The following is a 24,654-nucleotide window of genomic DNA, read 5'->3' as shown; positions in this document are numbered from 1 at the left end:
CAAAGGAGACACAGCAGCCCCAGGAGACAGCTTGTCTGCCCAACCGCTTTCCTGGGGGGATCTCTTAATTTGTTTTGGAAAGCACATAGCAAAAACCTTCTAGGTGTCAAAATTTAATATGCCACATAGCACACTGCAGCAACTGGCACCGTGGGACACGTGAAAGTCTGTATCAAATTGGTGTCTTTAGGGAATGTACTTCTATATTTTGTCTCCACCTCCCTGGTTATCACAACAATCCCTTGAATAGGCAATAAGACCGGGTCTTGTCTCGAGTGATTTGGTAAGCAGTTGATAACCAATGGTTCATTAAGCTCCTGGGGTATATAAACCAGGAGGTTTTCAGCGTGCCCCTGTGCCTGGGGGGTTTGACAGCTCCCTGCTCAGCAGCCTAGGAGTCACTGGAAGATGGTCTTGACTGCAAAATTACTTATTTTCGCTCTGAGCGGTTTCCTAACAGTGGCAACAGGCTTTGACATTGGATTATCCACGAAATGTGTTGTGATACCCAAGGAGATGGACATGTGCCACAAGATCGGGTACTCCGAAATGAGGCTTCCCAACCTGATGGGACACAGAAGCATGGCTGAGGTTATCCTAAAATCCACTGCCTGGCAGCGCCTTGCACACACCGACTGTCACCCTCACGTGAGGACATTCCTGTGCTCCCTGTTTGCACCCGTGTGTTTAGATACGTAAGTACCACAGCACAGTACAAAACTCCAGCCTTTATTGCCAGAATAAAATGAAATGCATGTTTATCGTAATCGAAAGGTGATCTCCACTTTATCTGAAATAATTCTGTTAACTTTTTCATACTCAATGGAAAGAAAAGTACTAAAAGCCTGTTCCACTTCAACTTTAGTTTGCTTTGGGGAAATGAATGCTGTTGTCAAAGAATATGTTTTATTTTGTTACAGCTGGAATTTTACTGTTGTTAATTTGGGGTTGAAGCACCTATTACGAACAGCATCAGGCACTTGCTGAATCTTTTCTCAGGTTGTAATAAAAGCGTTTTTAAAACTGTAACTTAATCCTGTAAGCACAGTGCAGTCCATATGCAGATCATTTGCACAGTTTGCACTTCTAGAACTATATTATTGTTGAAGGATGTTAAATATCAGCGAAGACAAGGTACTTTGCGTAGAAATCACTGTTGCACTAGTTTCTGTTCTCACTGAGAGAGTTTAACTGATTCAGCCTGCTATTTCCTCCGGCAACAGGTTTATCCATCCTTGTAGGAGTATGTGTGTTGCTGTCCGTGACAGCTGTGCCCCCGTGCTCGCCTGCCACGGACACCCCTGGCCTGACAGTCTGGACTGCGACCGGTTCCCTGCAGACGAGGACATGTGCCTGGCATCTCTTACAAAGGAATATAAATACTTGCACAAAGGTAGCTGGAAGATGGCAGAGGGGAGGGTGGCCGTTCCCAGACAGTCTGTGATTTTGTAAATGGCATCACGTCTGTCCGTACTGCTGCACCCTATCTGTGCAGATGGCAGGGGAAAGTGCTAATACTTGCAGTGTAAGCTGCAGCAGACCTCAGATGGTGTAAATCGGCATTGCTTCAAAAAAAAAAAAAGTGTAGACTATCTACACTTTATTAGTGGAGGAAGGCAATTATCACCTGCTCAGCTATGGGCAGTATCATACCCACGACAGCACACTGTGCTTGGTTTATTTTGAGAGCTCTTTATAGATTTATGGCCCTTATTACAGACAAATTTATGTGTACAATGAATTGGTTCTCAGATCAGCTTAGAAAAGTTGGGATGATTTATTATCTGATTTTCCTGAGGGAAACCTGAGTTATCGTGACATTAATGTTCAAACCTTCAAATACACTCAGGCTTATTAACTTCCACAGAAAGCAGTAGGAATCAGCTGCTGCTGACACACCCAAATTCATACATTCACAATCCTAGTGCAGCTGCACCCAGAGTCACTGATAGAATCAGCCGCCTAACCTCTTTCCCACCCACCACAGCCGAATTAAAAAATAATACTGTATTTGTTACTGTATTTGATGCTGATAATGGAGCTTGTCGGCCTGAAGAAGGACTGAGCGCACATGGAAAACGAAACTCCTTTTCATCCCTAGCCGTGTTTTCAGAGAAGTGTGTAGACTTTCACATTGTCACTGACCAATTGTGTGTTTTCTCTGTCATTCCTGGGGCTAAAGAGTGGGCTCTCAACTTTGACAGCAGAAAAGGAAAACAAAAGATTCTAAAAGATAGCAATGAGATTTTTGTAATTTCTTACCAGTCCTACCAAAGCCTACCTGCCAGACCTGCCCAGCAGTGGAGGAATTCTTTACGCACAAAAGAGTTCTTGAAGTTTTCTGTCACAACAACTTTGGTAAGTCCTTGCTAATACGGCTGCTATTAAAGAGACTAACAGCTCTTCTTCTACAATGCTTTAAAATTTGGATTATAATAAGTGACAGTTTCTGATGGGATTTCAAAGGATTAAGAGTTTGGCTGCTAACAACTTTAGGGGTTTTTTTCGGAATATGTGCTTGCTAATCAAAATGTAAGGAGGATTTATTTTGCATGAAAGATTCATTAATGATCTAGTTTACAACCAAACAGATCTTCTGTTCTTGTCTAGTTGGCTACATTGTAGTATAACATGCTTTTGCCAGAAAAATATTTCTGGCAAACCAAGACAAATAAGCAGTTTGCCTTTTATTAGGGGTTAAACCCAAAGTAAAGCTTCAGTGTTTTACCAGTGAACGGCGTGTCCTTGTTACTTGTGTGCATGAGGTTTTTGTGATACATCACGTACTGAAAAGGAGACTCAGAAAATCATATCAGTAAAATAAATTCTTATCTCATGTTATCTTGTCAGAGTGTCAGGCGATACTTTTGAGTTTGCCCTAGAAACTTCCTGCAAAGCCCTTGACGTCAGTGCGGAGACTCTCAGCGACTTTGGCTGGCTTTAGATTAGGCGATACAGAGAAACTTCATGCTAAAAAGCGTTAGTGGAGTCAAATGGGGTAATGCAAAGGGAATATCTGAAAGGGTGGTATCAGCAAGCATTACTGGCTATTTTTTGCAGAGGGGTGCGTCATGTGGACAAAGTAAGTCTCAGGAGAATCGCTTGGGCAGCCTTGTGATACAAGAACAACACCAACAACTTACAATAAGTAATTATCCAAAAAGCCTGACATACATGGTGATGGCAAAAATACATTACTGACTTCCGCAAAAATATTTTTTCCTAGTTACATAATACCATGACTACATGTAGTATATTTACTACATAACCTTTATTTAAAAAAATGTTTAAAAATGTTTACTGCTGCTGGAGAAGGCCTCACCATCCTCTATCAGCATAAATTATAATAGTATTTTTAAGGAATCATCCTGCTTTCATTGGCAGTGTTTCTTTCTGCTTTTGAATAAATTGAGTAACTTACATGTTTCCTTTTTTTTTCCTTAGCAGTGAAAGTAAAGCTGTCCAAGAAGAGAACAGTTTTTGGTGACCAAGAGTATAACATTGAATGCCAAGTGGAATTCATTACCCAGGGCTCACTCTTGACTTACGAAACTCAGAGTGTGATACAACAGTGGCTGCTTATCAATGAAAACTGTACACAGAGGATGACTCCAACTCATCGTCCCATGGTGTATCTCCTTGTGGGGAATATTGAAGGGGGCATTGTTTTAGTAAACCAGGTTTATCACTGGCAGAGGAGGGACTCCCAGCTGTCTCTAGCCACTCAGAAGTGGAGATACCATAAATGCTTGTAAATATTTATCGTATTATTTGTAAAAAGATTATTACACTTCTCATGGCAAACCTATATTGTAAATAGGAATGTATTATAAGTGGAATGTAAAGTCTTAATTTCTTTTTAAATTGTATTATAAGTTGAACTTAAACCCCAGTGTTACCAGGCCTCCTTTCTGTAGTGTTCCAGCTATTCACATCAAGTTTGAACTTGGCCAAGCATGTATGAACTTTTGAGTTATTGCAAAAATATTTCGTAATATGTACAAAAACTGGCATAAAAGTTTTAATCCAGCTGACCACCTTTAATGTATTTTTCTGTACTGCCCACTCTGCCATTTTCTCAAGTTACCTAAACTTTCCCTTGCTTAACGTTTCATTGTCCACCTAGTTTTCTTCCATTAGAGTATTTTAAAAGAAGGCAGCCCTCTGCTGGTCGCTTTTGCCAGAATCAAAGTGGAATGAATCACAGCAGATAGCTATGAACACGTTTTGGTTGGCCCCAGCCACAAGAAGATTTGGCTACTGGGCATCATTTTACAATGACAGAGCTGACAGCGTCTCAGTGGTAACACTTGAAAGCATAAGCTAAACGCAATTTTTGAAATTTTATTCTTGTGTGACCATCTTGAATGTAACACAGTTCAACTGGAATCTAAATCAAGCCCCCACACTGAAAGGTCCCTTTTCATTTTCAGACACATTTAAAAAGCCAATGCAGAACCTTTATCAGTTGTTTAAGTGAACTGCAGGGGACTAATGGAGTGATAATATTCAAGAAATGCAAAATATTACAGTGGCCACATGATTAGCATCCTCAGTTGCAGTGCAATACACTGACATTAAAGGCCACATGAAGATGGACAGAATCTGACTTAATTGTAAATTGTTTAACAAATATGTATAATAGACACAAGAACAGGTAAATGATAATACATAAATTAGACAGTATTTCAGTAATAGAGTGTCTGTTATGTATGTCTGTTTCTTGAAACAGATATGGGAAAAGCTTATGGTCAGTAGCTTTCTAAAAGTCGCATCTGTAATGATCTGGGCTCCTGGTAAGTCCCCATAAGTGCAGGTTTGTATGCCTGCTCCTGATGACACCTGTTCCACCGCTTTCTACCATGACCTGGAAAACTAGTAGAAACCCAGGAAAAAAGCTGAAACAACCTATATTCAGTTTATATTGTATAATGAAGTCACTGCTTAGAAAAAAGTAGGTTGTTCAAAAGCTCAGTTCATTTGATCTGGCAGAGTCTGTGCTGGTTCCTGCAGGAAAACTGGTAAATAATTGAAGCAGCCTGTCATTGCCTTACATACACCAGTTGCTCCAGGGGGGCTCAGGGGGAGGCTCCTGAAGCGATGTGCAGCCCGTACATTTTGTGACCCACTTAGGACGGGCAGGAGAAGCATCAATACCCGGGCTTGGGGCAAAGGGAGACGGTATCTGTCTGGTGTTACCTGCTGAGAACAGGAGCCTCATTACTCTGCAAAAACAAAGTGGCCATTTCAGTTCAAGCTTTTATTTCATTTCTCTTTACATTAGAGGACACCATACAGCCCAAGGTTGCCAGTTATTTCGCTCTTAGATTTGTTATGTATAAAAACAATACCCGTGATTGAACTATCCTTGGCCTGAAAATATAACTCAGACTGCCAGGCCTACTTCAGAGAGCTCTGGCAAAAGCCAAGTTTGGCCTAAGGCCTCCCGGTTGTACGCCAGTGAAAGGGACAGCGGCATTAGGGCCTCCGAAAATTAAACTTCGGAATTTAAACCCCGCTCGCCGGGCCGGGCTGAGCCGGCCGCGGGGCGGGGCCTGCGCTCGCCGCTCCCAGTGCTGCCGCCGCGGGAGGAGCGGGCCGCCCGGCCGGGGCGTTCCCGGCCCGGCCCGTGTAGCTCAGGCGCGGCGTCTTCCCGCCCTCGTCGCCTGCGGAGGCGCGGGCCTGCTCGCCGCCTGCCCCGGGGCGCTGCCGGCGGCGCCGTGTCAGGGCGCCGGGGGCTGCCAGGCTCCCCCAGCAGGCGGGCCCGCAGTCTCCGCCGTTAACGCGCCCTTCGGCAGCTCCGCGTCTTCGGTGAGGCGGCCCAGCGGCTTGCTGCGCTTGTTAATCTGGCTTTCTGCGCATCGGTTTCTTTGTTTCTCTCAAATGACTCTTCTGTGTTTTTGAAAGACAGATAAAGATTTAAGCACAGCGGATCCCTGTAATTGTTCTACCTGTGGTGTATGTGGCCCTGTTTTTCATACTTTGTGGATTTAAAACTTAAGTTTTTACAAGCAGCTGGTGCCTTTCACCCCAGCCGTGACAGGTAAGCGTCTGTGTGTCATGGCGGGAGGAGGACGCCAGTGCAGGCCTGTGCTCAGATCCTCTACTCCCTGTAAGGCCCTCGGCCTGGGCTGGTGGGGCTTCGGGGGATCACCTCACCCCTTCACCTGCACCAGAAATACTTGCCCCTGGGTTTTGAAAATTTAGATAATGGCGAATCCTGCCTGTGTGCTTCCAGTTTCAAGGTGTGTGCCATTAGCTTTGCAACTGCTGCCTCGGTCTTGTCAGGGCTCCGCCTAAATGATTTGCTTTAATTTCGTTGTGTAAGTACAAAGTCTGAAGTGCAGAATCATCATGCAAGTAGATACACTGCGCACATACACTCTCACTAGCTAGTAAAATATTAACTTTGTTTTAATATACATTTACTTCTTGGCTGAAATACGTGACATGGGATTTTTATTTTCTTCTGTCTGTAGCAATGGCTTCAGGAACAGCGCTGATTTACGATGAGGAGATGACCACTCATAAACTGCTTTGGAGTGAGTAAGTCACTGCCGTTCTGTTTACGAATAGATTCTTATTAGGACTTCTGAGAGAAGTACCAAGTAAATGTGGTTTTCATAAACATAATAGGAAATACCTAGTTATAGATACCTTGTCGTTTTCCTAGTAAACAGAAAGTCTTCTTTTGGGGAAAAAAAAATACTCCTAATTTGTATCCGGATGCTATAATGATAATCTGAAATTGGGTTTGAGAAGCTGTAGGCCTCCAGTCTGGTAGGCCTTTAAGCATCTGAGTAGCCCCTAAATGAAGTATTGTAAGCTAATTAAATTGTTTATAAACATCTTGGGGAAAAAAATGTAGATATACTCACTCAGTGGAAACCTGTCAATTAAATTCAGTTAGAAATTGGTATATGCCACTTGCTTAAATTTACAAAAATTAGAGCAATACCTTTGCAGTGCTCAGAGTAACAGTCCAGTGTTATCTTCTCTCCCAAACCCATTTCTCATCTGTTCACCTTCATTTCAATCTACAGCTTTTCATTTCAGCATTCCTGTGTCTGTAGTTAAGCATTGCTACTTTCAGTGGTGAGAGAGGAAACAGAAAATTATGCTTTTTTTAAATTTAAGGACCATATGTAATTTTCTGCTTACATAGTTTGAACCGATTTTTGGCTCAACTCCAAAACAAAAAGTATTTACAAATTTTATTTTTCTTTTGCTCTCACATGTCCCTCTATGAGGGTAATGAATCTTCTTACAGTGGGATGTTAAAAGCTAGGCATTATGAAGTGTATTTGTTTGCTGTGCTGGTATAGTATTATAGTAATATGATTATTGCTTATTTCTAGTCCTGTTTGTGATATTGAAGTGCCAGAAAGACTGTCATCCTCCTATGAGAAGCTTAAATATTACCATCTTGTGGAAAGATGTGTCCATGTGCCTGCCAGAGAAGGAAGCGAGGAGGAGATCTTGTTGATTCACAGGTCTGAAATTTACTTTCTTAACCATTCAGATTGATTCAGCGGAATAACAGATCTCGTACCTCCAGGTCATATTTTGCTCCGTTTGAAAAGGTCTGCCCCAAAACACGGTCACTTCCAGTAATTTCAATGGAAAATGCGTCACACGTAAAGGTAGACAAATAATGTTGAGTATGGTGTAGGTGCTGAAGTATGAATCTGCTATTCCACTAAATCCCCATTCTCCCTTTTTTGGTTCTTAAGCAATGAATGCTGATTTATACATAGGATTAAAAGTAAACTTCTGATGAAAGTTGGGACAAGACTTAAAAGTGTAGAAAAATGGACATTTCTTTAGAAAGAAAGAAATATCAAAGAGCCTTTTTTTTTGAAGGCAGTCGCCCTTGCTGCTGGAAAACGGAGAAGAATGTAATATTCTGAAGACATCCAAGAACCCTTGCTTTCATGGCGCTCCTTATTTTTTTCACTATGTCCTGCAACTAGCGTTCCAGAGTACCTGCTGGACTTGTGAAGTCTCACAGAAAGCCCCTTTTAACATATATTCCTTTACTTTAAATTACATTTTGCATTTAAAAAAAGCAACCAAAAGAACCTTTATAAGTCTATTTGCTTAGTTAAGTGTTGTGTTATCTCTCTCTCCTCTGCAGTTCAGAACACTTGGAAGTGGCAAAAAGCACCCAGACAATGAATGAAGAGGAACTGAAAAGAGTCTCTGAAAATTATGATGCTTTTTTCTTTCATCCGGTGTGTAAGTTAAACTGCTTCCTCTACGGGCAGTTACAAGTATTTGTGGTTTTGCATCTTTCCCTTACTTTTCTAAGTAAGGGAAAATTAGCAATATGTTTTTTTGCTATTTAAGTAGTCTTACTTACATTTATGAAATTATTATTACCTGTTTCAAGTTTAATATAATGCTGTAATTTAAATTGGTTAAGTGTCCTGTCATCTGCTCTGTAATTGCTTCATGCCAGTAAAGCGCACTACTCAAATTTTAGCTCTATTTTTGTCACTTAATATCACTGTAGACCATTAGTGATCTGCAAATCACATTTTGGTAACAGCTGCTCTTAAATATTGTGCCAGATAATGGAGGTGAAGTCTTTTGTGTTTTGTTTCTGTAAGGTTTCATTCCTTATTTTCAAAGATGTCATGTTATTCCACTAGTCAGTTCAATATGTCCATCTCATGTTTCTTAACTGCTCCAGAGGGAACATCCTGATAAAGGATACAGTGGTCATAGGTAAACCTAGTAGAAAGCACATTGGAATTTGTATTGTAAAATTCTGCTTTCAACTATCTGCCTGCAACCTCAGTAGGGTAGACTTATGTCAAGACAATTTGCCGTTGAGGTGCAAAAGCATGTCATGTGTGATCAGTTTGAAACAAGCTTATGAGTGATTGATGACAACTGAGAGATTCTCTTTTTCAGAACACTTATCGCTGTGCCAGACTAGCAGTAGGAGCAACTTTGCAGCTGGTGGATGCTGTGATGTCTGGAAAAGTGTGCAATGGAATGGCATTAGTAAGGTAAGAAAATGTGTGAGAAAGTCTTCACTTCTCAAAATTTCCTTTGTTGTGAGTAACGATATAAAACTTTGTTTTAGACCTCCAGGTCACCACAGCCAGAGAAACGCAGCTAATGGGTTCTGTCTGTTCAACAATGTTGCTATTGCAGCAGAATATGCAAAACTGAAATATGGTCTACAGAGGTAAGTGCATGGTTGACTCTAGAGAAGCTTATCATATGCAAGTATGGCATTTGGGTAACTGATGTTGTGTTGTTTTAAATTAACGCCTAGAGCTTTCTGGGTGTCATGTAGCTCCTGGGACAGAAAACCATTATTCATCTCTACCTCCTTCAGTTCTTCTGCTGAATGTTTTCTTTTACTGATCTATGCAGAATCCTAATTGTTGACTGGGATGTGCACCATGGGCAAGGAACTCAATATATATTTGAAGAGGATCCAAGGTTTGAAGGATACTTTATTTTTTTTTATGTTAGCTGGTTAAATATTGCTTTCCTCTGTAATTAATAAGGTTTCTTAGCTTTCTAAAACTAGACACTTGCAAAACACAAAACATTCTCCTTGCTATTTTAGTCACTCTGTTGTTTTTACTTGTTATCAAATAGAGGGAAAATTTTAACAGAAAGAAACATGTAAATCTATTCTACTGTAAAGAATTACAAACAAAGTGAGCAATATGACCACCTTGGTTTGTCAGCAGTAAGATACCTGCATGACAGCATTCAGGTAATATCTATATTCTCTCTATTCAGGAATCTCTCTGTTCAAGTATTCAAGTAGTAGTTGGATAAAACACATTGTTTTCTGAAAAGACACGGAATTAGATTCTAGAAACAAGTCTGCTGTTCTGAAAATGCCTTGCCTTTGATGTGAAGGGATTGCATATAAACAATAGTTTTTTAGCAGTTGCCCTAGGTTATTTTTGGCATAGGACCTACTGTACCAAGTTTCATGGTCCAAGTCTGTTAAGAGAAGTAAGGGGAAAGGACGATTCTATTTTCATGCTTTTAGTCAATACACGCACTAGGTTCAGCATATAAAGTCAGTTTCAGAGTATTTTAATCAAGTTGGATTTGTTTCTTTTATGTTTCAGTGTTTTGTATTTTTCCTGGCATCGCTATGAACATCAGGAATTCTGGCCATCACTCAAAGAATCTGATTATGATGCTGTGGGTCTGGGAAAAGGAAAAGGTTTTAACATAAATTTGCCTTGGAATAAGGTAAATGTTGTTTCCAGCAAAACAAAGCAGATGCACTAGCTTTCTGTCTCATGCTTTATGTAACACTTTTTGAGAAGTGCACTGCTTCACTTGCTTGGCAGATGTCTTAGCACAGTGTACTTCCTTCCTGTGAGTGGAATGTCTGCTGAGGAGTATGGCTCAGAATATGATAATATTTTTTTTTAAAGAGAGAGAGAGAGAGAGAAACATGCACATATTCTTTTTTTTTTTTTTTCTTGAATATCTTGCCTAGGCATCAAAACAGAAAGTGTTTCAGGAGATTATTACATCCATCCTCATTCAGCGGGGAAAAATGTTGGATATTTATGCACTTTACTTAAATGGAGTTTGTTTTACTTGACCTCATAAGGTTCCCTTATCTTTAACTTTTGATACTATCTTTCCCTAAAGTCTTGACGAACCTTAGAAAATTTGTTACTCCAACAGGAAAATTTGACCTATATTTCTCACATTTTGCAGACTGGTATGGGAAATTCAGATTATCTTGCTGCATTTTTCCATATGTTGCTTCCAGTGGCTTTTGAGGTAATTTTTTACTGCTCTGCTATTTGAATAGCAAAACCAAAGACTGTTCCCTAAGTACTTCTTAGGAAGGTGCCATTGAATATTTTGTAGAAATGCAGTAACTGCCAGTAGCACCGTTAACACATTATTTCTTCTGGTATGGATGTATGTTCTGATCAACTGAATAATATTTATGGAATGTTAGCTATTAAATAATCAGTATAATGATCTGCAATTTCTCTAGCAGGAATGAGAATAGTATAAAAGGGTAATCAGTTTTCATTCAAGGAGAGTCTTTATTTGTGTTCACATTCTAGCTGAAAAAAACAACCAAACGTGGTACTGTTGAAATCCAATACCAAATTGAAAATAGGACCTAAGAATGTGCTGCAATTGTCTCTATTTTATAACAGTTTGATCCTGAACTGGTTCTTGTCTCCTCTGGATACGATTCTGGAATTGGAGACCCTGAAGTAAGTAACTTGTTGTGGACTTTGTGCTGTCGGTCATACATCTGTTTGCAAAATATTCCTATCTCTTAAATGTCCTATGATTGCTAGGTGAAATTCACTTTGACCAAGCTAAAAATACATGTTTGAGTCTTTAAGCAGACCCCAGCTCATTAAATACTACAAAGAGACATATAAAGACAGATTATCCCATAGGTGTAATTACTGTGGTGTTTTTTGCACCTTCGTTTAAAGCAGTTGGTTCAGCATTTTGTTAGATAAAATGAGCGGCAAGTGTTCAGTATTCCAGTTCAGACTCATGTATTTCAGATTGTATGGGGTTTTTTACCAATGTTTTTGATTCAGGGTTTTATCTCTTAAAAATTTTCCTTGATTTAGGGTCAGATGAATGCTACTCCTGAGATTTTTGCCCACCTTACCCATTTCCTGATGCAGTTAGCTCATGGAAAGCTGTGTGTCATCCTAGAGGTAAGGACTTTTGAAATATACTCCCAAATCTATGTTTTAGAGCCACATAGGGCAAGCTAGAAGCTAGGAAACAAAACTTCTTAACAAAATAATTTATTCTTTTTATCTTTCTTTTGAGAATCAGGAATGCAAAAATGTCTACGATTTGACAATGCTCTTATACATTGAATTGGAAGAAATGCATGTCTTAAACTTTTTTTTTTTTTTAACATAAAATTTTGAAACAGAGGATCGTATGCTTATTGTTCAAAAAAACATATCCTCTACAGATATGTTTAATTCTTGTGAACAGTGACTTATCTGCTGCTCTGGACAGTCCCAAACTCATTAAAATGTATTTAGTGAATAAGCTGCACTGCCAATGTTTTTGCAAGTATGTCTTACCCCAGGAGCATTTAAAAACCTTTAACCTAACTATACTCTTACTTAGTTATGGAGCCCTTAATAAATTTGCTCTTTTTTGATTAAAACCCTCTATGTAAGTTCTTTTTTTAAAAGCTCCTTTTTTTTTTTTTTTAAACAGTTAAAAATGTTTCCTCCTTTTGAAATCTAGATTTCAACTCGCTATTTCTGCTGCGTGTTAGAAAAATGGTGGCTTTTCAGGTAAATAAGTGTGTGGAAATACTACTGTCAACAAGATCTCCAAGAATGAGCAGTTTAAGAATTGATTCACTTAATGTCTGTTTTGCATGACCTTTCTTCCATCATCCTTCTCTCCAGCAGGTTATTATAGATATTTCTGTCTACTAGTTGAAGTGCAAACAAGCATCCCCTCCTAATACAGATGACATGACTGCCCCACAGGTGATATGCAGGAAGCAGTCTATCATCTGCAATGTAGCAGTCTTAAATCTATCTTCAGCAGTCCTCCAAATTCTGCCAAACCGTTGGGACAACCATATCTTACAAGTGTACAAGGGAGATTTCCCTTGTACAGGCATTCTAAAGGACAGTGATAGTATTTGCATTCTAAGGAATCTTCCAGAAGAATTGTTGAAGATGGCATATCTTGGAAAGGAATGGAGAAGGTGTATGTTGCCAGAGTTTTCATGGCAAATCATGACTCATTTTCTAAATGAACTGAACCATGATAAAGTGAGTTGTATCATGGGATGCCAGTGAAGTTCAGCAAGTAGCCTCTAACTTACTGTTTTCATATTGAAAATCATTGACTTAGATGTACTTGCATATCATCTTCCATTTCTGTAAATTCAGATATATTTCAAAAGCTCAATTTATTTTCCATTATGATATTCAGGTAGATGTTACAAGTACTTGTTCCTTAGGTGACACAAAATACTTTTTTCTAGGGTGGATACCACTTAAAGTCATTGTCTGAATCAGTCTGCATGACTGTAAAAGCTTTGCTTGGAGATCCTATACCTCAGATAACTGGAGAAATGGCACCTTGCCTAAGGTAAGCATATGAAGGATTTTAGAACAACCCGTGTATTTATCAAAGAGACTGAATACATAAATGCTTTGAACATTTTGCTGAAGCAAGGTTTTAATAAGATGCTTTATAATATATTATTTTTTGCTTTGGATAATTTGCTTTCCAAAATGTAATCCAAGGTATAGTTTTGTATACTTTTTGTTTCTGAAATTATTTCAAGTTGCAAGAGCAACTTGATGGCTTATAATTTTATGCTATTTATCCTTGGGCCTTCTTATCCTGTAGAGATCCATCTCACTCAAGGCTGAGACAATCCTGCTGTAATCAAGGCAAGGCCAGTTATTTACAATGGCTGTGATTACTGCCAGTATTTGGGAAAGTATGTAATTGCAAGGATTAGTTCTTCAGACTCCAGAGCCACTTCAGTTGCTGTAGTATGGCAACAGCTGGAGCTAACCTTTCTCTCATCAGTGAGAGCTGATGCCGTGCAGAGCCAGTCTTGGCGACTCTTTGCGTTTCTGGAGTTCCTGAAGTGTGAAAGCACTAAACTGTATGGAGCTGTACCAATTAAACTTTGGGTCTAACTTCTTTTTGGAGACAGTAAGATTGTGTTTGCACAGTGGTGAATCTGACCTAGTAAAGCATTCTGAACCTTGGGCCTGAGTCAGTCCCACATCTAAATAGCATCTTTCTCTCTACATGTCTGTACCATCTCCTCCACATCTCCATGGTCTGTCCTCAGTCTCTCTCCTACCTCAGCAGCTGTCCTGTGCTTTTTTTTTTTTTTTTTTTTTTTTTTTTTTCCAGCAGTAATGCTCCTTATATATTTTGGCGGGTAGAAGGCAGCACCTACCAGTTGGCTGTGTTAGTTAAAACTCAGAGCTCAGATCAGTCAGGGAAGCAGTGTAAATATACACAGGTTATGGGCAGGGTTGGGTTTGGTAAACTCTGGTGGAGCAAAGCTGGTTGCTCCTGGTACATCCTATAGCCCCTATATCACCTCTTTCACACAATACGACCATTTGCCTATAGTGCTTCAAATACCAGTGATAATAAAAAAAGATATTTCAACACAGAGAATAGCAGGGAATGTGATTTACTTGGTTTCTAAACAGGTAGTCTTGCTTTTGAGTGAATCCAATTACATCTTTACATTCTGTAGATAAAATCTCTGACAGAGCAAAGACAGATGAAAGCTTGCCTTTCCCGAAGTCAGGGATGGGTGTGCTTCCTCCAATAGCAGGGTTGGGATTTCACTCAGTGTGTGTAAAGGTGCGTACATACCGCATGTGTTCTTCACTTTTTTTGACTCTTGAATGTAATCTTTCCAAGCAATCTGCCCGTTGACTCTTATTCTCTTTACCTTTTCTGTTCTGCAGTCTTGGAATAGACCAGAACTTGTTCATTTTCAGTTGTATTTTTTTTAGTTTTGCTTTTTCATTGAGATAAAGTTTTACATTTGCTGTACTTTCATTAGCACTGATACTGTTAATCCTGTTTCTTTTGTAGTGCTGTTGAATCTATTCAAAATGTGAGAGCAGCGCATAAACCCTACTGGAAATGGTTGATGTATGAAGGTACTCACTCTTCTCTTGCTTCAAGTAAATAGGATTGGTAAATGGATTTATGCAGAAACTCAAAAGATTAAGATTAATACCAGTGGATTAAAATACTTGAACTACCAGTTATTCATCAAGTGACTGATGCAGCACTGTGAGGCTTCATTCAAGGTCGTGTCTTTAGCTGGTCTGAAAAGAGTTTCTGAAGCCAGAAAACATCACACCAAAAAGTAGCACTTTGATATCTTTGTTTGAGGATGCCGTTTTCTGTGTCAAAAATATGGGCATAAGATTTATTAACGTTTATGACCTTTTGCTAGAAAAATAACATCTGTGGCAGAAAACATTGTAACTAGTGCATGGAAATAAATATGCATACTGTGAGTGCGGAGGTACTTTGTTTTGTAAATAAATGTAACCAAATATTAACAGGAATTAGTAGATGTGAAACCTCTGTGTTTTTTTTTTCTCTAGACACATCATTTTTACAAAATTTGAGCACCAAATCACAGTTACTAAAGAAGGCTAATACAAATCCCTCCACAGAACAAGAAGAATTTAAGATGACTAACAATGATGAAACTATCAAAGTAGAAAGGTTTTTGGAACTGCATATGAAAAATATTCTATTTCCAGTGCCTCCCATCAAAACAGCAACTGACTCTAAAGGTTCAGCACATTTGCTCCCTGTACCCGTTCATTTGGTGAAGGAAATGGACAAAACTGAAATAAAAGCTCTAGTCAGGTTGGTACTGTCTATTTAATTTTCAACGTAATTACGAGGATAAGAGGTCTCTGTACAGACTGTTATCTAGCTCTGTCTCTGCCATGATAATCTTTTTGGCCTTTGTCTATTCAATTATAGCCAGTGTTTCTTTCTTTGAAAAATGAAGATGTTGGTGTTGGTTATCACTTGTAGCCTTTAGGTCCTTTAAAGAACTAATCAGAATAGTTTTAGAGAAAACAATTTCAATGGAGATAGAACAGTTAGTGCAAATGCATACATTTAGAAAGAGATTTTGCTAGGAAGGTGCCTTAAAAGTCTGTGTTCACTTTTAGCTGAAAAAATACCGAACTGATCTGATTTGAGAAGCTCAACTTTTGGTCTTAGAAAGTCTAATTTTGTCAGAACTCCATTCCTTAATATCATCAGACATTTTTGGTTTTTTTCCAGAGCAGAATGGAAACAGGTTTGTAGAGCTCAAGACTGTCAGGCAACAGTGTTGTTATCTTCCTCCTAGAGTTAGATTTCTGAGAATTAATGTGTAGCACATACACAAAATGCACCCTGTCAATACTGACTGTGAAGTACTGTATCAGTGTTCTCTTCAAAAGCGCTATTGCCTCTAACCTAGTTTTTCTCCGTATAATTTATTTTACAGTGGCTTTTATGCAGACCTTGTGAAAGAGGATGAAACTTTGCTCTGTCTTGGCAGTATGTTGGCCATCCTAGATAAAATACTTAAGAAGGAGGTAATAATAAACTGCTTTGGTCTTGGGGGGTGGGAGGAGAGTTGGATTCCTCTGATTTCTGCTTGTACTATGTTGTTATCCAGGTATTGGTTACTGTGTAGTTCACAAGCCCACTAATCTCACCTAGATATGTGCTTAGCTACAAGAGAGAGTATACAACATGAGGGAATGACTATTAGGGTGTCATAGTTCAGCCCCGATCGGACCAGACTAGGCAGTCTCTCTCTCACTCCCCCAACCCTCCGAGAGAACAGGGAGAGAAAATATAAGAAAAAACGGCTCGAGGTTTGAGATAAGGACAGGGAGAAATCCTTAAAGTTACCGTCACGGGCAAAACAGACTTGACTTGGGGAAAACTATTCATTTATTACTACAAACAGCAGGATAATGAGACAGAGAACAAGATAACCTCCCCCCACCCCTCCCTCTTCCCGAGCTTAACATTATCTCTACTACTTTCCCCTCCCGAGCGGCACAGGGGGGAAGAGGGAATGGGGGTTGCAGTCAGTTCATCACATATTGTTTTACGCTGCTGCTTCATGGTCGGGGGAAGAACTCCTCACATTCCTCCCCTGCTCCGTTGTGGGGTCCCACCCCTACGCCACAGTCCTTTGTGGAACTGCTCCGGCGTGGGTCATCTCTTCCACGGGTGCAGTCCCTCTAGAACAGCTGCCCTAGTGGGCCCTCCACAGGCCACAGCTGCCTTCAGGCATCCACCTCCCCCAGTGTGGGGTCCTTCACGGGCTCCAAGTGGATCTCTGCTCCTCCGTGGACCTCCATGGGCTGCAGGGGGACAACCTGCTCCACCATGGTCGTCACCACAGGCTGCAGGGGAATCTTGGCCAGGAGCCGCATTACTCCTCCCCCTCCTTCTGAACTGACCTTGGCGTCTGCAGCCGTTCCTCACAACAGGCTGGTAGATGTCTCTCAGGATCTTTTTTACATCTTATTCACTTCTCATCTCCTCTCCACTTCTTGCAGGCGGGCTGGACCGAGTCGGGCCCAGTCGGCTGCCTGGCGAGAGGCCAGAGGGTGAGGCCTGCAAGGCCCATGAGGCCTGCGCCTCCCCCTCTGTGCCTCTGCCCCCGCTCAGCTTCTTCACATCTTTTCTTCTCTCTCTTTTTTTTTCTGTTTTCCCCTTCTTAAATACATTATCGCAGAGGTGTTATCACGGAACATTCTGCTACCAATCTGCTCGGACTTGGCCAGCAGTGGGTCCGCCCTAGGCCTGGCCAAGTCCCCTGAACAAAGGGGAGCGACTTCTAGCAGTTTCCTACAGAAGCTACCACCTTAGCCCCGCCCCCTACTAAACAAAACCACGACATAGGGATAGTTGTTAACCTCAAATATCTACCTCAAACATCTTTCTAATCATCTTTGAACAAGACATTGTCCTGGTTTTCTTCAGTCACTGCATGTGAGCTTGTATCAGCCTTCTCATCGCTCTTCCATACAGGTGAGCCAGGCTTTCACTCATCCAGTTAAGGGGAGCAGAAGGTGGTGTATCAAGCAGCAGGGAGCAGCAGCCAGAAATCTGAGCAAGAAATGTCAAAAACTTTCCTTTCTCAGTGCACAGTCTTGTCTTCTGTCTTTAGGACAGAGTTTACTTCTGCATTACCCTTCGTTACAAGATGCCATGCTATGTGCAGTTGCACCAACATACTATTACTTGTACAGCAGTTTACTCAGTGTGTTTTGATTTACACACGAATACACACATACATAGTGGAGATGTTTAAAACACCACTGTATGCTGTGATTCTGAACAGAGTAATTCCAGTTCAGCATTTGGATTCTTGCAGGGTCAGCAATGAGAAGGCGGCAGGCTTAGAGGGTGAACATTTGTATTTATGTATAAAAACTTGGAGAATCAAAGAGAAAAACTGCAAATAAGATTATTACATCATAATAAATCAGTTTCTCCTTTGAATGAAAAGCTCCCTTTAAAGTACCAGGCCTGTGAGGAAGAGTAGCTGCCAGAATGGCCTCTTTCTTGTAAGTCATGTTCTTGCTATTGGAAGTCATATAGGTAGATCTCAGGGACACATTTCTAACATTATCAACTGCACAGACCTCTAGGAGAGCCTATAAATAGATCTAGCCTGAAAAATGGTAACTGGCAGAAAGCAATAGAACTTTTCATGAGTTGCAGATGCTAAGCTTTTTGTGTTGACAAATACAAAAAGGAGTGAGGAGAGGGAGAATGCATTATTCTTTTGCTTAGATTTCATGTAGCGTTCAAAGCACTACACAATATAAATGAACATCGAAAGGCTGACTGAGGAATACTGTCATAATATTTTCCAGAAAGGAATAGCTTGCCTCGGTTAAAGGAAGAGTCAGAATTAGAATTCAGGGACAACCTCCTTTTCACAGAGTGTATTTTTCTGGTGCAGTTTTCCCTACTGGCACACTGAATATATTCAGTCTGCAGACTACTGAGAGAACCAGTAAAGATGACCTTCCCCTGCAAAAGCTATTTTTACCGTTGTCTTTCAGCATAGCACCATGCTTTTGAAGTAATAGAACAGCTCTTGGCATAAGGATCAGATATGGCCTTTCTGTAGAACATGAATTAATAACATTTTCTTAGCCCTGCTGTGATAGATCATGAAGATCCTTTTCATGCAGCTGTAGCTTTGTTTGAATGATACATACAAAGAAGTACAAATAAAGTTGTTACAAATATGAAATGACATGATCTTGTGCAGCATGAAATACTACTGAATGAAAAATATATTTTGTAGGTATTGAATGGAATTGCAGAATCACGCACAACTGCTGTATCTGTTGCTGTTGCAGTAAGACATTCTGTTTGTTTTGGATTTCAAAGGTGAATTTGTATTTTTTGCATTTGGGGCCCTTTGACAAAATGTAAAATAAGATAAAAGTGTGTGAAATATGGCAAACTGCTGTTGAAACCTTAATCTTAAATAGCATCTCCATATGCATAGCATTTTTAATATGTAGTACAGACAATATTGTATATGCCAACAAAAACTTTTTACCCTACCAAAGCCAAAACATTTGTAAGGATGACTGCTATGGTAGCCTACATTTTCTTTGTCAGGTTTCAATTCTTTGGCCTCAGGACATTTTCTTGGTTTTGTTTTTTCTCCCCAGTATCCGGTGGGAGAAAAAGAGTTCCCTTGAGCTGTCATAAATATGTTTTCTTTGTACTTTTAATGGACCAAATTCAGAAATGATAACATTCTTTTTTATGCATCTAATCTACATGCAAACTCTTTAAACAAATTGCACTAATTAAAAAAAAAATTACTTGTAGATGTAAATGTATACATATTTTCCTTTGTTTTCTGCAGAGTGCTTTGTATATTTGTTGGAGACATGCAAATCATGCCAAACACAGAAGATGGGTGAGGTTTCTCTTGAGGGAGTCAAATCCCAAAGGCTTTATAAATGTTCATAAGTGTCCATGTGTATGATAAATTCTGCACTAAGGAATCAGTCATGAGCTGGTGTTTGTTAAGTTTAGCTTGAGACAAAATACAAAACATCCCCAAATATATCTGTAAAGACAAACTGCTATCTCTAGGTGCCACTTTGAGTTTAGTGGTAGGTTTAAAGTATAATCTTTCTATATTAATTGAAATTTAGATTATTGTTGAAAATAGAATATCGAAAATAGAAAGTAATAAAGAAGAAAATTATTATTTATATAGGGTGTAGCCTCCTATAACTGCAGGGGGCGCATACCGCTAACGCTGAGTTCCTTGCTGAAAGTCATCTTTACTTACCCATAACTTTTTTTTTCCACTTCACCTTTTTTGTAAAATTAATTTGCCTATAATCTTTAATACTCTTTTCAAGAATACCTTTAAAAGGATTTCAGTTTTTATTGGTGTTTACAGTATGGCATGTAGTAATGCAAGTAGTTATTTGCTCCTGTGTTATGAATTGGTATTTAAAGAATGATGGAAGAAAATATATTTTTATCTCATTGGAAGTTGTTGGTTAAATACTCAGGTATGGTTTTTATTTACAGAAAAATACTCATTATACATATTTGTGAGAAAGAACAGTCTGGAAAGACCAGCTCCAAACACTGTATTTCTCTAAACTGGAAAGAGGTAAGATTCGCTTTCTGTAAACAAGAGAAAAACTTTTTTAACAGAAATAATAGATTATATTTACAAATTCATAAAATGACACTGAGAATTTTGATTTGGACCTTTGAAAATACTTCCTTTGCTTGTCCTTGCCAGGGTACTACTCCTTCACAGATCTTTAGAGTGTATTAGAATACATAAGCTTGAGGAAGCCTTCAGTGGTTACTGTAGTTCATCTTCAAGAAGGTGGAGTTGCAGTGCAAAAACACTGAGGAAGAGATTAATAATCTGCATGTTTAATATAAAAGTAGCTGTGAAAATAGATCAGTATCCTGTTTACTAGGTCAGTCAAAAGCTTTTTGAGATTCACCTTGCTGTTTTGTTTTGTATCTGGGAATTTGGAGCTTTATGTTTGTGCTAAACAGTTTCTCATTGTTGTTAAAGGATGCTGAAGGAAATGACTTCTTTTTTGCTGTACTTGGACTCATTCTTCCTGTAGCATATAGTTACCAGCCTAACTTGACAGTAATAGCTGTTGGACCAAAAAGGAGCCTTGGAATAAGTGGAATTTCTCTGCTTTTTGCTTTACTACAAGGATTAGCTGAGTCTCGAATTCTTGCAGTGATTGAGGTAAGAAGTGGTGCTAAGCCATGGTACTTCAAAGTCCCTAGGACAGAACTTAAATCAAGCAGCAGCATGCTTGGTATGAACTGCTTCAAGCTGCCGAATAGAAAATACTGGCTGTATCTGTACTGTCTTTGGTAGCCCTGAGTTCACAGTGCAGATAGCCCAAGTTTCTCTCTGGCCTGAGAACAAGCCCAGACACAGGTGCATACTGAGCTGTAGGCGGCTTGAGTGATTGACAAGCTGAGGCGTGGATGCAAGCCCATGGTTATGTCTATAGACAGTGCGTGTTCTGACAATTTGCCATAGTTCGGGGATTAGCTTCCCTTTCCACTTGGGAAAACATTTGTTGTCTGTTAATTATACAGCCTCTTTCCATCAAAAGTGATTGAAAGCAGCCCACATCATAAACCCAATATCATAAACCACTGAATTTCCTCTCCTTGTCTCCTCCATGCTGTACTTTATCACACATGACTTCCGTCGTGCAGAAAATAAGTCAAAATGGCACATATCCTTTAAGTGAACTTAATTGCCAAGACACATAACTGAGGACCAATCTACCCCAGCTTTGTGTTTCTGATAGAGAACATGGGAAAGGAATTAAAAAATATATGGATCTTTCCCTAGTGTAGTGTTTCCATACACTGCCACATTAAAGATTTCTAAATTTAGAAAGTCAGAGGCTGTATCCAGACCAGCGTGTGATAAGTGCCAGTGAGCGTATCTTCCATGAATTTGTCTAATCTCTTAAAGAACTCACACTCTTGGCCTCTGCAGCATCTTGTGGCTGTGAGTAACACAATTGTTCTGTGAAACAGTAACTTTTTACTGCTTTTGTGCCTTGTAGTTCTTCTTTACTGAGAAAAAATGAATAATTGTTCATGTATGCAATTTTATTCTGATCTGTTTCCCAGCAAGTATCAAATTGAAGACACACTATTCATTAAGCTGACAATTAAGTGGATTTTGACATACTTTATTCTGTAGTCTTCTCAAATGATATTTGTTTTAACTTACAGTGCTGATATGTAAATTGTCTAAGCTAATATAATATGTACATGAGGTATACAGTAGACAGAAACAGTGTATTTGCACATCACTAATTAGGAGTTTGAAATGGAAAGAATTATTGATAGTCTGAAGTGTAAACTCAAAAATACAAAGGAAGTTAGAAATAAATCTTTAAGAAATGACTGAGATTTTTATATTGGTATTCCACGGGTAGCTCCACAACAGTATTATCTAGTGTGTGCAGATTTTCTGCTGCATAGTTTGGCTTTTTAGAATAATTTGAAAAAGACTTGTTTTTTAAAAATAAAATTGAATTACAGTCTCAAAAATAAATGTTAATAATCCTTGTATGCTGTGAAAACCTCAGAATATAATTTCTGTGAGCAAATGACAGTAATTTAGACTGTCAGGAGTCAAAAAATTGTCACTTTCTCATGAAGCAAAATATATCACTATTTTCTACAGCTAGAAAATAAATGAAGCATGAAGTAAACAAGCTCCGTGCACCCCTTCCCTCCTAACATTTTCTACCTTTAACCCAGCATTATTTCTTTTCAGTCACAAAAGGAAAACCGAGATTCTTTCTCTGTTTGAGAAAACATGTTGTACAGGAGATAAAAATTAATTTACCTTTTTTTCCAGAAAAAAACCTCAATTTTGACACATTTTTATTTGAAAATTGAAAGTTACTCATTCTTGCTACTAATATTAGCAACTTGATTACAAAAGCTGGTTTTAAATATTTCATGTATTACAGAAACAAAGTAAGTTTGGTTCCCAGGAGTATTTTTTTTCCTTCTTAAATAGGACACAGAGATAACTGTAATGCAAAGTGTAGCCAAAGTATTAGCCGGTGCTTCTACACCTCACTTTGGAGTTTATGTACCCCCTACCCAAGAAAAAGTAAATAAAATAAAAATGTTAAGAGACCAGTTTCAGCAGGAATGGAAAATGCTTCAGTGCTCAGGTAAGTTGTCTATTTTTATCTTTAGTTCTCATTAAAATACGCAAGTTTCTGAAAATATTATAAAATATAGCTGGATCCTGTAAGTCAGTGGGATATTAAAGTCAGTGGGAGCACATTGATCTAATGTGAAAAGGATGAAACTGATTGCTTTTAAGTCTGCCACTGGAGCTATAAAGCACCAGATTTCATAGCGTAACCACTGTACCCTTGGGAACTTTGAGTACTGTTACTCCAGAATTTTGAAATGAAACTCCCAAAATATGATGTGCTTAAAGAATGCTTAATAAGATGTGCACTGGCTCCGATTGCTGGTGTGTTTTCTGAATATAGTGCAGAATCAGGTTACATCTTTATTTGTATTTAACTTGTCCACAAATAACTCAGTACTGGGTGGTCATGCTTAAAGTACATTCACAAATAGCAGAGGATCAGGTACTGCATTTGTATAGCACTCAGATTAGGTAAGGGTGTGTGTTTTCAAGCATACTTGTCTAGGAACGTTTCTCTACTGAGTAACTGCTGCTTTTCAACAGAAAAAGCAGTCATAAAAGTGAGCTTCTCTCTGAAACAAAATGCCCTGCTCTCTTTCAGTAGAAATGGCCAAGAGCAGTGGTCTGGTTCCAATAAAAATGTTCTTATGGAGTTGGGAATTGTGGTATGAGCTTGATTAATAACTGTTGTTGCTTTTCTTTTCAGTGAAAGATGGGGTTTCAGGAAACTGATTTCACTTCAGAATCATTTTACACAGCAGACGAAAAAGAAAATCTGTTGCTGTTCCTGTTGCCCTAGAACTCGTCAGGAAAAGAGATGGTCAGTCTCTTAAGTGGAGTAAGAACCATTCACAATTGTCTCCTGTTTTTTAAATACTTAAAATCCATATTTTCAGCTAGAGAATTGTGCTTGCAAATTCTATATTGGCACTAATTATTCAAGACTGACACTTGGAAACAACTCCTGTACTTCATTACTGCAAATCAGGGCCTTTATCATTTGTGACATTGTGAAGTCAGGCTTGCATATGCAGTAGCTTGACTGCATTAATCTTAATCTGAAATGAGCAATCGTAATAGCCAAAACATTTTAATATTATTCAACATAATACCAGAGCGCTTGCACTGCTGCCGCCACCACCACCATTTCATTGGGAGTTTAAACTTAACAACAGGTCCTTCAGATTAATGAAATTTCATTTCTTAATCTGATTTTAAGGATTGACCTAACATGGTCTATTCTTCTAATTTTTTTTTTCCTAAAAACTAAAAGAAACTAAAAGCCATGTCAAACATTTTCACAGACAAAAGTTGGAGAACACGAAGATGTTCTGTTTCCGTTCACAATTTCTTTAAACTTCAAAGAGTATTTACTTTAGATTGGAAACTGAGAAATGGCCGAACTTTAGCTTCAAAAACTTTTCATAATAAGAGATTTGTTGGTTTATTCATCTCTTTTCCACTCTTTTTCCTGGGAAAAAAAAAAAAAAATTTTTTTTGGACAATTTAGCATTTCCAAGGAAAAAGCATTTTCTTAAATCTCTCGATTCATTCCCTTTTACCTGCCTTCATTCAACTGCATTTCTACAGTGCTTGAATGACACCAAAGTTGTGTTTTTATATGTTTTTTTCTAAGATCTTGATCAAATTTATTAAAACATGAATTAAGAAAAAAAATGTGTACTCTTGGTAGAATTAGTTTGTAAATATTGTCGAAGACTGCAGTTACTTTCCGTGGATCGGGACGCTTTCTGGCAATAGCGTTACTTCTCATAAACTGAGAGACAACGTTAACAGTAAGCATCGCAGGACTGGTTTAAAAATCCTGAATCGTCTAAGTCGGCCTTTAAACCAACCCCCCT

General features: G+C 39.0%; 2 protein-coding genes across 5 annotated transcripts; both read left to right on the top strand.

Moving 5' to 3' along the window:
* The first annotated feature begins 408 nt into the window (after positions 1-408).
* LOC104484901 (secreted frizzled-related protein 2) lies at positions 409-3,925 on the top strand. Its single transcript, XM_010127111.2, has 4 exons — positions 409-695; positions 1,224-1,393; positions 2,266-2,358; positions 3,445-3,925. The coding sequence occupies exons 1-4, from the start codon at positions 409-411 to the stop codon at positions 3,753-3,755; spliced, it is 861 nt and encodes a 286-aa protein (XP_010125413.2). The 3' UTR covers positions 3,756-3,925.
* A 1,833-nt stretch (positions 3,926-5,758) lies between these two features.
* HDAC10 (histone deacetylase 10) lies at positions 5,759-24,327 on the top strand. Of its 4 annotated transcripts, XM_086739979.1 has the most exons (22): positions 5,759-5,811; positions 5,912-6,043; positions 6,480-6,546; positions 7,359-7,493; positions 8,138-8,234; positions 8,920-9,017; positions 9,095-9,199; positions 9,391-9,459; positions 10,110-10,236; positions 10,717-10,782; positions 11,175-11,234; positions 11,610-11,699; positions 13,010-13,116; positions 14,605-14,672; positions 15,129-15,399; positions 16,037-16,127; positions 18,875-18,960; positions 19,451-19,504; positions 20,134-20,218; positions 20,642-20,827; positions 22,643-22,802; positions 23,499-24,327. In XM_086739979.1, the coding sequence occupies exons 3-22, from the start codon at positions 6,482-6,484 to the stop codon at positions 23,522-23,524; spliced, it is 2,046 nt and encodes a 681-aa protein (XP_086596105.1). In that variant the 5' UTR covers positions 5,759-5,811; positions 5,912-6,043; positions 6,480-6,481; the 3' UTR covers positions 23,525-24,327. The 4 variants fall into 4 exon arrangements, with proteins under 4 accessions (XP_086596105.1, XP_086596103.1, XP_086596104.1 ...); XM_086739977.1 differs by lacking the exon at positions 23,499-24,327 and having other exon boundaries at positions 22,643-22,837; XM_086739980.1 differs by lacking the exon at positions 5,759-5,811 and having other exon boundaries at positions 6,015-6,043; positions 6,480-6,542; positions 8,138-8,238.
* Positions 24,328-24,654: the final 327 nt, after the last annotated feature.

Source organism: Chlamydotis macqueenii, chromosome 1 (assembly GCF_036417535.1).
Source record: "Chlamydotis macqueenii isolate bChlMac1 chromosome 1, bChlMac1.mat, whole genome shotgun sequence".
Lineage (NCBI taxonomy): Eukaryota > Metazoa > Chordata > Aves > Otidiformes > Otididae > Chlamydotis > Chlamydotis macqueenii.
Note: the sequence above shows the minus strand (reverse complement) of the source record. Positions and strands in the feature narration are given on the sequence as shown.